This window comes from Pseudoliparis swirei, chromosome 4, assembly GCF_029220125.1.
Source record: "Pseudoliparis swirei isolate HS2019 ecotype Mariana Trench chromosome 4, NWPU_hadal_v1, whole genome shotgun sequence".
Lineage (NCBI taxonomy): Eukaryota > Metazoa > Chordata > Actinopteri > Perciformes > Liparidae > Pseudoliparis > Pseudoliparis swirei.
The window spans coordinates 31,906,733-31,920,646 of record NC_079391.1 but is presented as its reverse complement, the minus strand read 5'-3'; the positions used below and the strand labels follow the sequence as shown (position 1 = coordinate 31,920,646).

General features: G+C 40.7%; 2 protein-coding genes across 2 annotated transcripts; one reads left to right on the top strand and one right to left on the bottom strand.

The window, feature by feature from the left end:
- The first annotated feature begins 1,710 nt into the window (after positions 1-1,710).
- Positions 1,711-3,779, top strand: LOC130192763 (gonadotropin subunit beta-1-like). The gene is made up of 3 exons (XM_056412899.1): positions 1,711-1,850; positions 3,181-3,364; positions 3,459-3,779. Exons 2-3 carry the CDS (start codon positions 3,206-3,208, stop codon positions 3,663-3,665), a joined length of 366 nt encoding a protein of 121 aa, XP_056268874.1. The 5' UTR covers positions 1,711-1,850; positions 3,181-3,205; the 3' UTR covers positions 3,666-3,779.
- A 2,525-nt stretch (positions 3,780-6,304) lies between these two features.
- On the bottom strand, positions 6,305-13,796 carry arl14ep (ADP-ribosylation factor-like 14 effector protein). Its single transcript, XM_056413659.1, has 5 exons — positions 13,465-13,796; positions 11,960-12,155; positions 11,725-11,853; positions 9,165-9,205; positions 6,305-7,331 (listed from the first exon to the last, which is right to left on the bottom strand). Exons 1-5 carry the CDS (start codon positions 13,533-13,535, stop codon positions 7,103-7,105), a joined length of 666 nt encoding a protein of 221 aa, XP_056269634.1. The 5' UTR covers positions 13,536-13,796; the 3' UTR covers positions 6,305-7,102.
- Positions 13,797-13,914: the final 118 nt, after the last annotated feature.

The window sequence follows — 13,914 nt, the reverse complement described above, 5'->3', positions numbered from 1 at the left end:
GGGTTCAACCTGGACAGGTCGCCAGTCCATCTCAGGGCTATATATATATATATATATAAAAGCTAAAAATCAATGACCTGTGACTCAAAATGGTGCACGATGGACGCCTCTATGTGAGCGTCACATAAAGCTTGTTTGAGCTCCCCCGCCCGATGAGGAGCTTTTGTTTTACGGCAGTGCTCAGAGTCACGAGGCAGAACATCCCGCTGGCACCGAGGCCTTCGCCTCGTCCGTCACGCTTTACGGCGACTCCCGGCGGACCTTAATGTGACTTTGAAACATTACAAAAAGTCCCACCCCGCCATTTCCAGATCCCAGGCTCACTGTGATTAAGGTGTTTCTATAATTAACGTGTTCTTTTGCCCCGTCGTTCGCTTCATAAATACATTTTAATGCGCGCTCATTTGAAGAGGAATTACCTGCTGCTGTAATCAGAAAAGTGACAAATGACGCTGTGAATGAGAAATGAATCAGGGATGACATCGGGGCGGCGATAGAGGGCGAGGGGGCACGCTCTGAAGGAGGGTCTTTGTTCGGGGGCGGAGCCAGATGATGGATGCTGGATGCTGGATGCCTGATGCTGGATGCTGGATGCTGGATGCTGAATGCCGGATTCAGCATCCCAGTTCCTCCGTTGTCCTGTGAGCGTCCGGCTGCTGCAGCGTTAACTCCTCACTGAGCGCAGCGGAGGACAGAAAGGCTGATTCAGCAGTTTTGAAACCGGCTGCACTTGAACACGCGGTACCAGTACTTTACTGGAGTAGCTCTATTGTACGGAACTTTATACTGGGAAGTAGAAAGTAATCCTACAGTCTCGACCGACACTTCAACCAACATTAGAACACATTAGTGATGATGATCCAGTGAAGTATATGAACATATAATACTTTTTATTATTAAGTACACTTTTACTGATCATTTATACTTTTTAACCAAATGTTAAAACACATTCAGCAGAGAATTAATACTTTTTTTCGTAGTTTGTGTTTATGTCCTCCACTGGATCCACAGCGACTAAAATGTGCACATCATCGATAACTAAGTTTTAAGGACATTTTGGAAATTGTAGATTTAATACGGATCGAGGTTCCCAGACGTTTTTTTGTATCGCAAACACAACAAACTTAAAGCCTTCTTTATCCTGTATACACTATAATTTTATTTCCTTTATTATTTAAATTCTTAAATGTCCTGCCCTGCTATTTTATTATATTTTTGTTATTGTATATATTGTAAACATCTTTGCTGCTGCTTCAAATAAATCTCCTCCTGGGGAGGAATAAAGTCAAATCTGATCTAATAATAATAAAATAATAATAAAATAAAGTGTCTTGATCAGTATCTCGACATGGTGATGAATGGCTGCACTCGTATATTAAATGTGATGTTTTCATCCATGACTTTTCATTTGGGTATAGTTTTGAAGAATAAAGGCCCATGAACACGTTGGCATGTGACGACGGTGACTCACCGGTGCTGCTTATCGGTGTTTTCCATCTCACCACGGGGGTGGGGGGGGGGGGGATTTATTTTGGATTTTGTGTCTTCTTTCCTGCGGCCCATCTCTAATCCATTTCAGTCGTGTAATCCAAACAAGATGTCTATCAGATACCGACCCGCGTGGAAGGAAAGGCCTTGAGCAGCGAAGGGGGGTGGGGGCGCTCTTGAGTCTGAACAGGTGGGCGAAAGAGCACAGAGGCCCCCCCCCCCCACACCCAACCCGAGGTCGGAGAGATTAAAGGGGATTCATGGGCAGCTCTATTTAAGTGCGGGAGCGAGGGCCTCGGCAGATGTGGAGAGAGGGACAGAAGACGCCGGACGAGGCACCAAGCAACACCGGAGCTCTACAGGTACGGCTCACCTTCAGTCGACACCATCCTCATCAGTTTTAATCATGATTTTTAATTGTTAATAGATTTGCTGTTTTGCTTTCAGAAGCAATTACATCGGCGTTGGGTTAGCGTCAGATATTTATTCGTTTTTATTTATTATTTAATTGCTTCGACAAATGAAAACAGATTGATCTGAATGGAGAGATAGGTGTGACCCGACCCAATCGTTTATTTATGAATATATATCTGTATACATATATGTGTGTCTATATGTGTTATATGTATGTGTATGTAAATATATGTATATATATATTTATATATGACTATATGTATTTATTTTTATATATATGTGTATATGTATATGTGTTATATGTATGTGTATATATATTTATATTTATATATGTATATATATTAATATGTGTATTTATGGCTATATGTATATATATTTACATGTGTATGTATATGCATATTTATGAATGCGCCTATATGTATTTATATATATGACTATGTATATATTTTATTCATATTTGAATTTCTGTATTTATATATGTATTCATATACAGGACTGTCTCAGAAAATTAGAATATTGTGATGAAGTTCTTTATTTTCTGCAATGCAATTAAAAAAACAAAAATGTCATGCATTCTGGATTCATTACAAATCCACTGAAATATTGCAAGCCTTTTATTCTTTTAATATTGCTGATTATGGTTTACAGCTTAAGAAAACTCAAATATCCTATCTCTAAATATTAGAATATCATGAAAAAGATTCAAGATTCAAGATTCAAGATGTCAAAAGTATACTAGTAGGGTATTAAACAAATCACTTGAATTGTCTAATTAACTCGAAACACCTGCAAGGGTTTCCTGAGCCTTGACAAACACTCAGCTGTCATAAATCTTTTTTTTAACTTGGTCTGAGGAAATATTAAAATTTTATGAGATAGGATTTTAGAGTTTTCTTAAGCTGTAAACCATAATCAGCAATATTAAAAGAATAAAAGGCTTGCAATATTTCAGTTGATTTGTAATGAATCCAGAATGCATGACATTTTTGTTTTTTTAATTGCATTACAGAAAATAAAGAACTTCATCACAATATTCTAATTTTCTGAGACAGTCCTGTATATATTTATATACATACTGTATATATATATAAATATATATATATAAACAAACAGTATTAACCAATGATTTTAAAAGCCAAGCTGCTCCACGTGGTCTCACCTCCTCCTTCCTGTCTCACCTCCTCCGACCTGTCTCACCTCCTCCTTCCTGTCTCACCTCCTGCCTCCTGTCCTCCTTCCTGTCTCACCTCCTCCTTCCTGTCTCACCTCCTCCTTCAGACGTCTGCGTCGCACCCGGCGCAGGATGCAGCTGGTTGTCATGGCAGCGGTGCTGGCGCTGGCAGGGGCGGGGCCCGGCTGCAGCTTCAGCTGTCGGCCGACTGACGTCAACATCACCGTGGAGAGCTGCGGCCGGACCGGGTCCATCCTCACCACCATATGCGCGGGGCAGTGTAACAACGAGGTATTTAAACGCCACTCACGTGCACTCACACAGATTCACGTGCACTCTCATCCAGCGTCCGTGTGTCCGAACCCCTCCTCTGCCGTCGCGACAGGACTTGGTCTACATCAGCGACACCCAAACCTACGAGCAGGAGATGTGCATCGGGGTGTGGGCCAACGAGGTGAAGCACATCGACGGGTGCCCGGAGGGCGTCACCTACCCCGTGGCCAAGAACTGCAACTGCGAAGTGTGCGACCCGAATAAAAACACCGACTGCACGAGGTTCACGGGAAAGGCCTCCAGCTGCCTGGCCATCTAGATAAAGATGTCCTGCTTTGTTTTGACTTCTTGTGACTTTAAATGTGTACTTTCTTCTTCTGTCTTTTATTATACATGTCTCTCATTAAATACACAAGTTTCCATCTGCTCTGTCCTGTAGCCGTCACGCCTCCAAACTCTGATAGCGACAGCCACCTGTCAATCACCTTGTAGCCCCGCCCCTAAAGAGTCCCCTGCTTTATGGTCTGTGTGACTCTAAATGACCATAAAGTATAAATGATGACATCATGCTGTATAGAAGAAGACTAGAAACTAGAGACTGAGACATAAACTCATGTTTACAATGTTTACTGAGGGAAAACATCAAGAGAGAAGTAGAGTCACGATATAGACTTCTATACAACCAGAGGAGCCCCCTGGTGGTCAGGAGAGAGAATGCAGCCTTAACACATGAAGCATAGACTTCTATACAACCAGAGGAGCCCCCTGGTGGTCAGGAGAGAGAATGCAGCTTTAACACATGAAGCATAGACTTCTATACAACCAGAGGAGCCCCCTGGTGGTCAGGAGAGAGAATGCAGCTTTAACACATGAAGCATAGACTTCTATACAACCAGAGGAGTCGCCCCCTGGTGGCCAGGAGAGAGAATGCAGCTTTAACACATGAAGCATAGACTTCTATACAACCAGAGGAGTCACCCCCTGGTGGTCAGAAGAGAGAATGTAGCTTTAACACATAAAGTGTAGACTTATATACAACCAGAGGAGTCGCCCCCTGGTGGTCATTAGAGAGAATGCAGCTTCAACACATGAAGCATAGACTTCTATACAACCAGAGGAGTCGCCCCCTGGTGGTCAGGAGAGAGAATGCAGCTTCAACACATGAAGCATATACTTCTATACAACCAGAGGAGTCGCCCCCTGGTGGTCAGGAGAGAATGCAGCTTTAACACATGAAGCATAGACTTCTATACAACCAGAGGAGTCGCCCCCTGGTGGTCAGCAGAGAAAATGCAGCTTTAACACATGAAGCATATACTTCTATACAACCAGAGGAGTCGCCCCCTGGTGGTCAGGAGAGAGAATTCAGCTTTAACACATAAAGCGTAGACTTCTATACAACCAGAGGAGTCGCCCCCTGGTGGTCAGTGGAGAAAATGGAAGTTTTAAGAAAACTTCAGTTTGACTCGGCAGAACCGTATACTTACTATTTCAGCTATTTTTAATAATTGAACTTTCATTAGACGTCATTAGTTGTTTTTTCCGATTATGAAGACGTGTGCCTTTACGTCTCATCGGGAGTCATTTTGAATGTGTGGATATTCCCGTGTTGTAAGGCGTCAAAGCCAACGCGAGACAATCAATGGAATGATTAAAGACGGAACGCAAAGGAACAGAGTGATCGATGGCAGAGCAAAAAGAGCTTGTAGAAGAAACACGACGCGAGTAGATTACTGAGTATTGTTCTACTTTAAGTTCAGGAAATAAAATGTATCTGAGAGCCGCAGCTGACGGACACGTTTTCAGCTTCCTTTCAGAGGTGAAGCCGTCCAGACCCGACGGAGCGGTGACCGACCAATTGTTTCAGCATTATATATACTGGATTCATTCAAACAAGCCGGCAACACTTCAGATTAATGACAGTATATATATATATACTGTCATTAATCTGAAGTGTTGCCGGCTTTTTTGAATAAATCCAGTATATAATTATATATATATATACATGTATTTAAAAAACTATATATATTTATATATATATTATTTTATACATATAAAAAAAATATATCTAAAAATATAATAAATTAAAAGGAATATATCAATATAAAAATATTTATATTAGAAAAAATATATATTATTTTTCATGCATATATATATAAATACAAATATAACTCAGAGCATAGTTTATTTTGGGGGGGGTCACACACAGGGGTTTAAATGAGCACATCAGTATAGTTGTTTATTTATGTTTTTAGTCTTGTTTTCCAGTTTGGCAAGCTTTCATTTAATTATGAAATTATGAGACATTATAAGGCATAAGGCATTACAATTCACATTTTGTGAATCGAAAAGACAAACTCATGGACAGCTCGCAGACTGGACCACGTCGTGGTAGCGACCTGTCAATCACAGTGAGCCCCGCCCTAAAATATACCCTGCATTATGGTCCATTTGTCTCTAAATAGACCGGAAAAATGGTTTATGAATAATGTTTGGTCGGTCTGTTCTGGGCTACTGTAGAAACACCGCGACTATACTATACAGTCTGTATATAAAAAAATAAAAAAATAAAACTTCCACCACAAGGACACGTCCTCAAAGTTTAGCCCTGACTGCAAATGTTCCCCCTCGGAAATAAGCAGGAGGATGTGTGTGTGCATGTGTGTGTGTGTGTGCGTGGGGGAATAAGGTCCTCCTGTGGGTCCAGTCTGATAAACGGACAAAAGATATTGACCCAGATGGAAGTAGAAATGAAATATATATATTTTTGTCAAGGACGACGGTACTGTCGTTTTAATTGAGGTCTTTATTAAAACTGGTGGTGCTTTAACATGACACACGCAATGGGATGAAGGCGTTGCTGTCATTCAGGAGGGACTAAAGGCTTTGGGCCCCGAACACTATAAATCCTGTGATTTAACTCTCCGAAGTGGGAAGCCTTCAACCCGGAGACATTGCTGAGCTTTTTATTCTTTTTATTCTTAATATGAAGTACCAAAAACATCCAAATATTTATTTTTATTTTTTACAAACAACGTAAAAAGCATCACTTCTCCTGTCGTTTAAATGAAAATGCTAGCCGTCTATTTAACGTACAAGGGGCGACTTCATCGCCTCCCCGCTGCGGCCCCTGTACTGAAGAATTAATAATAAAAGATGTGGTTACAAGGTTATGAAGAGATATTTGGAATTTTAAAACTAAATCAATCCATTCACAGGATTTGATACATTTTTCAATTTTATTGAATATGAAAAATATATATACAGTATATGATTCATTATAATGCCTCGGAAATTCAAAAGGTTTTCTTAAAAAAATAATAATAATGTGTCCGGACAGTTATTGTTTTAAACAAAAATGATACATGAACATATGTTTCCTTTCCTAATTCATAAATGTCCTACGAGTAAACCAACAGAACTACAGATTACACAGTTCTTCAGGTCCAGACTTCATTCATCACTTCTGGTAATAATAATACATTTAAAAAAAGTTAAACAATTAAAGAACACAAACAATCCGGTTCTACACGAACGTGATTCACCCGCTTATGATCGGGTAAGTGGAGCGTCCTGCAGACCATAAAACATCACGTCTTACCTTACCACAACTAAATCCAAAATAATATAAAATATAAAATACCCAACAAAAAAAAAAAGGAAAGTGAAACATGTATTTACATTCAGCAGAGTACTGACAGTCTTCTACCACGGGCAGTAAATCACAGTAAATAAAAAGAAGAGAAGCCCCGCCCCCTAAATGGCAAACTTGTTCCGGATGATCTCGCCGCCCTCCACCTCCACCTGCTCGTAGAGCCACTTCCTGTCGCAGCGGCACTCGACGCCGCACCTGCGCGAGCCGCACTCGAGGCACGGGTAGAAGCAGCCCATGCAGTCCACGTCCAGGCAGTCGCACATGTCCCGGTTGTTGGAGAGCAGGCGGCCCTTGTTGTCGTACACACGGCTCTTGTCCCCCGTGGCCGGTCTGTGTGGGGGGAGGGAGAGAGGGAGGGGCAGACACACAACTCTCATTACTCGAGAAAAGTAGGACGCTGACATCATCACACACTCGTTTCCTGGAGGTCTAACTTTACAGTCTTGTTCGACGTCTTCTATACTGCGCCCCTTGAGGCCAGAAGTGGTACTGAAAGTGGGAAAGTTACTTTTTAAACTATTTTTTACAAATATATAATAATATTTTTTTTGATAATTTCTGCATCTACACATTTATATGATACTCTTATATCAACATAATATACCCATATATATATTTATATATTATAAATACAAATATATTAATATATATATATTAGTGTAAATATATAGAAACATAAATATATATATATAAATCAATATAGAGGGGAGAGTAAATAATATGTATATACAGGACTGTCTCAGAAAATTAGAATATTGTGATAAAGTTCTTTATTTTCTGTAATGCAATTCAAAAAACAAAAATGTCATGCATTCTGGATTCATTACAAATCAACTGAAATATTGCAAGCCTTTTATTCTTTTAATATTGCTGATTATGGCTTACAGCTTAAGAAAACTCTAAAATCCTATCTCATAAAATTTTAATATTTCCTCAGACCAAGTAAAAAAAGATTTATAACAGCTGAGTGTTTGTCAAGGCTCAGGAAACGCTTGCAGGTGTTTGAGTTAATTAGACAATTCAAGTGATTTGTTTAATACCCTACTAGTATACTTTTTCATGATATTCTAATATTTAGAGATAGGATATTTGAGTTTTTTTAAGCTGTAAGCCATAATCAGCAATATTAAAAGAATAAAAGGCTTGCAATATTTCAGTTGATTTGTAATGAATCCAGAATGCATGACATTTTTGTTTTTTGAATTGCATTACAGAAAATAAAGAACTTCATCACAATATTCAAATTTTCTGAGACAGTCCTGTATATATATATATATATATAAATAAATAAATATAGAGGGGAGAGTAAATAATATGTAAATATATATAAATAAAAATATATCAATATAGAGGGTAGAGGCATGGAAAAAAACACACCGGCGTTAATTCTCATTACTCTGATTCCAGAAAGTAGGACGCAGACATCGTCACACACTCATTTCCTTGAGGTCTAACTTTACAGTCTAGCTCCACGTGTTCTCTCTGGCGCCCCCTGAGACCAGATGTGGTACTGTGGCTTTAAATCATATTTTTTTTATATAGAAGTATTTGTGATGAATGGAAAGATGTGGTTGAATCTGCCTCTTGAGGGATGGATTATTAAGAGGTCCATTATTCTGTCTCCTACATGAGCTGAGAACATCTCGGCTGCCAGGTACCCGTCGGAGGAGAGAAGTACATCACGGTTACACGACGACCCCACAGGAATGTACGGATGCTTTTCCTTTCTCTGCGTTTCAAAAAGAAAGTCGAGCGTGGGCCACGTTCCGAAGAAGAAGATCTACCCTTTGTGCTCAATGTGAATAATCATCATCATCCTCCCCCCGCCCCCCCCCCCCCCGAAGGACAAGGACACGCATTCAGTGAAGTGCTGAGGAGAAATGCTTTTAACACACACACAGATGTACTGAGACGCACACACACACACACACACACACAACCACATGGACGCACACACACACACACACACACACACACACACGCACACACACACACAGACTTACGCACGCACACACACAGATGCACAGAGATGCACACACAACCACATGGACGCACACACACACACACACACGCAGACACACATACAGCCACAACCACACGGATACACACACATAGACACACACACACACACACACACACGCAGACACACACACACACTCTCACCTGTCGCTGGGTTGCTTGGCTCCGCGGCCTCCTCGTCCACCCTGTGACAGAACAAACGAAAAGTACATTTTAACAATTGTTTATATCGCCGTTAATATATTAATATAAATAAGTGCATCTATATCTCTCAACAACACATCGTGATGCTCTGCTAACCAAGTCATTGTGTCAATTACTTTTCTGAACTCTGAATTGTGTATTTATTCTTTATGTGTGTGTGTGTGTGTGTGTGTGTGTGTGTGTTTTGAGGTTACAGCGTGTGTGTGATGGCTCAGCCTCCAGCTGCTGGAGATCTTACTGATTTTAAGTATTTGATTAATCCCATTTACTATTAAAACCATCAACTCTCTAAACCCAAAAGCAGTTTTTGATTACCATTCAACGCGTTGTGCTTTATAACACGGTAACGACGCCACGAATCACAAGACAAGGAGAGAAAAGCACACGTTGAATTTATTTGACTAAAATGAGCCAACGATGGCTTTTATATAAGCGACATCGTTCTGAGTGACGGGCAGCGGCGCTCTGAGCGACGTCTACAGAGCTGTTGGTACGACCTCTACTTACAGCCTCTCCTCTCCTGTCTCCTCCTGTCTCTCCTTTCCTCTCTCCTCTCTCCTTCCATCTCTCCTCTCCTGTCTCCTCTCTCCTTCTCTCTCTCCTCGCCTGTCTCCTCTCTCTTTCCATCTCTCCTTTCCTCTCTCCTTCCATCTCTCCTTTCCTCTCTCCTTCCCTCTCCTGTCTCCTCTCTCCTTCCATCTCTCCTCTCCTGTCTCCTCTCTCCTTCCATCTCTCCTCTCCTGTCTCCTCTCTCCTTCTCTCTCTCCTCGCCTGTCTCCTCTCTCCTTCTCTCCTCCTCTTCTCTGTCCTCTCCTCTGTCCTCTCTCCTCTCTCCTCTCTCCTCAATGTGTTCGGCAGCCTGCAGTTCAGTCACAGTTTGACCTGATGTTCAATCTGTCCATCGTGGCTTCAGAGTCGCGCTGAGCTCAGAACTAGAGATGCACCGATCAGGTTTTTGGTGCCGATCACCGATCACTGAAATCAGTATCTGCCGATCCGATAATACCGATCACCGATCACGGTGTCGATTGAAGCATTCTATTTATTGTGTAGCATTATTGCCTAGGACTATGAGGAAATACATATATAAAGCAACTCAAACATTAAAGAAATGACCGATTTCTTTAAACATTTAGGACTTTTACTTTGAAAAATGTCCTAATTGATACATTAAAATGGTTTGATTGCTATTGTAGGGGATTTCAGATATGTATGGAACACATCTGCATTATTCATTTCCTTGAACTCTTGGGGAAATTTATTTATAGGACTTTTTTTAACATACAAAAGTCTGACTTATTTTTATAAACTCTTCCTTGGTACAGTAAAAATGTATTAATGTTAGCATCATTTAAGCTAAATCTCAGAAACGATCTATAAAGATACAAAATCAGTTCATTGTTTACTTGTATATGTTAGTGTATGATTTGTCGACATCTTATTTTGATAAACGGATGTTGTTTCACGTGGTTCTTTCCGCTAATTTTGCAAAACCGGATGTTGTCACTTAAATCCTTCGGCTAACTTTATCAAAACCCTCGCGCGCTCCCGATGGAATGTGTTTACCGTGAGCATCAGTCTATAGGGGCTCAGAGCCTCAGACATGTGAGAGTCGGCTGAGTTGACCCAGAGATTCAACTCGGGGGACGGGGACGCCGCTCGGTGGTGAGGATCCCCTCTGACCTCTCACTCTGCGGCCCTCGCCGGGCGCATCGTCTCCGTTGCGGTGCGCCGCGATTGAAACGTCTGATAGTTCTCGCAGATGTTACGTCATCTGATCGGCCAACTTTGAGAACGCCGATCAAAACCGATAATGGGAATATCGGCCGATATGGATCGGCGCCGATCAGATCGGTGCATCCCTACTCAGAATGTAACGTTTTCTTTCAGGATGTGGTCACTTCAAATGCTTTATTCAGGGCGAGATTTTAAATGACACGTAGAATAAAATATTGTTGGGTGATAATATCACAATATTGAGCTCAGTTCCTGTTTTGGCTGCTTTCTCTCTCTTAACCCTTGTGTTGCCTTAGGGTCATTTTGACCCGAATCAATATTACACCCTCCCCCCGCCTTAGGATTAATTTGACCCCATTCAATGTTTAATGTGGTGTTCTTTCGGTAGTCAACAAACAAACATAAAGTGCCTCACACTTAAACTTGGAAAACAATATTAATTCTAATAATTTTCTGGAGGTTTTAATTGCTGGCGTCAAATTGAACCCAAAGGGTAAAATATGTTAGTAAATATAAAGGTAACAGGAGGGTGAAACATTGAATCGGGTCAAAATGACCCAAAGGCGGGGGGAGGGTGTAATATTGATTCGGGTCAAAATGACCCGAAGGCAACACAAGGGTTAAGGACTCTCGGAAAGACGGAAATCGGACAACTAAGCGGATGAGTTTTCACAGCTTCTGGCTGTAATAAAGTAAAGAAAACAGGCTTTTTCCCCGCCCTGCCGGCGTGGTTTTTGGGGTTCGGAGGGTTTCAAAGTCTCACCCTCATCCCGCCTCTCTTTTCTCTGCGCAGGTTGACGGCCTCTCTCGCTCGGTCTTTGTCCGCCTGTGTTCCGATTGGACTCACGGCCGCCGCCTCCTTCGGTACCACGCCTCTTTTACGGAGTTCAATCTGGGGGACATTCAGATATTAAGTCAATTCGTATAGAACATTTCAAAAAAGCGACAGCAGGAAGACTTGTTTGGGCTAACCGACATATTAACAGTCATATTAACACCTTTGATGAGTCCTGCCCCTGGCTGAAAATGGTGGGCACCGCGTCCTCCCTCAGAAACTGCTTGCCGTTGTAGTCCCTGAAGCAGTCGGCCCGGAAGTGCTCCGAGCAGAGGCAGGTGTTGACGGTCGGGATGAAGTTCTTCATCCCCAGGCTGTTCACCCATTTGCTGGCGAGTTGAGGCTTGCTGAGCGGGAACCTGGTGCACAGAAGAGAGAGAGAGGAAGAGGAAGAGGAGGAGGAGGTTTCTAACCGGGCGGCAGGAGGCGGGACACCCGTCAACATGGCGGCCAACAGCCGGCAAAGAGGATGATAGATATTACATCATGAACGTCAGGAGACGGCCGTGAGGAGGGATAACGTGTTTTATCAGATACGACTAAACAGCAAACACAAGGCATCATTTCAAAATATAAAATATGAAAAATGTACAATAAACAAACCAAATTAAGAGGATACTGCGATATATATATATATATATATATATAAAATTGTTGTTCTTTCAATCTCTTCTACTTCTGCCAATAAGTCACACGTCCTTTTTCTTCATTTCTCTATCCGAGACACACTCTTTGTCGTTATGTGGATAAAAATAAAAGAATATTATCAGACTGGTTCAGTATGTAAAGTATAGCTGATGCTGCAACAGGCGACCATTATATGCATTACTGTACTTTTACTACAACTTGGTATTTTCATTTATAAATTAAACTATCTCATTGATGCTATATATATATATATATATATATATATATATTTGCATATGAATATTATAAGGCCAATTTAGCCAAAAGGATAAAAAGTGTTCTCAATTCTTAAAGCTCATGTCACTATCTTCTTCAGAAAAAACAGAACATATGCGACATAAGGTAATTAATTGCACGACGTGGTATTGTGTAGTAATATACGCTAATATATATATATATATATGTATATATAACACACACACACACATATATATAATATAACTTAAATAAGCAATGATTAAACAATATTTACAATAAAATTAAATACAAACATCAATATATATATATATATAAATAAATATACACAAGTGTGTCTATATATAAATAAATGTATGTGTGTATATATATATATATATATACACATATATATAATATGGTTATTTAGCTCGCCTAACTGAATAGCATCTACGCACGTGCTTCAATTATACAACCGAGTCGCGACTTGTTTTAATGTTGCCATGAATAGAAGATTATTTATCTTAAAACGTACACGGTTGGAAAACGTTTGGTTCCTCCCGTTAAACCGGTGTTACGGATTTAGAAGCGACCATGTTAACTGGCGACTTTTGTGTTGGAGTGACAGACAGCTGTTGACAATAAGAGGACACGTAGCTGCCCTCGTGAATGCCGCATTGTCTAATTTGTATAGTATATAATATATACTATATATTATTATGTACATGAGGGGTTCACACGTTATTACTAAATTAAAACAAGCGGCATTCAGGACAGCTATGCGTGAAAACACCGGTGAGAACGTACCTGTAAAATCGTATTTCCGACCCTTTGATGAACTTGTTGTTGCAGCCTATTGCCGCGCAGATCACGGGCATGGTGTCGGACACCAAACTGCGCGATGATTTCAGTTTATTAATTTTTTTTAAACAACAATGCAGGAAAAAATGAAGAGATCACTGGCGCGGCTTGTTATTGTGTTTTTTCTTCTTCCTAGGGGAGGATTTACATTTTTTGTTTAAACGGAAGTAGATATGCTTCAACTTCCGGTTCCGCACCAGAAGCGTCTGCCCTCTAGCGGCGCCTGCCCTCACTGCTGAAGATAAGGAGGTGCGGCTGTGAGGAACTGAGCTTTTTATTCCAGAGCTTTAAACAATATCACAATAAAAGGTCCTCACATTAGATACATTTATATGATGACTACTACTGGAGTGTTTTTATTTTATGACAGCTTTTAAAACTCTGCAGAGTTAAGCT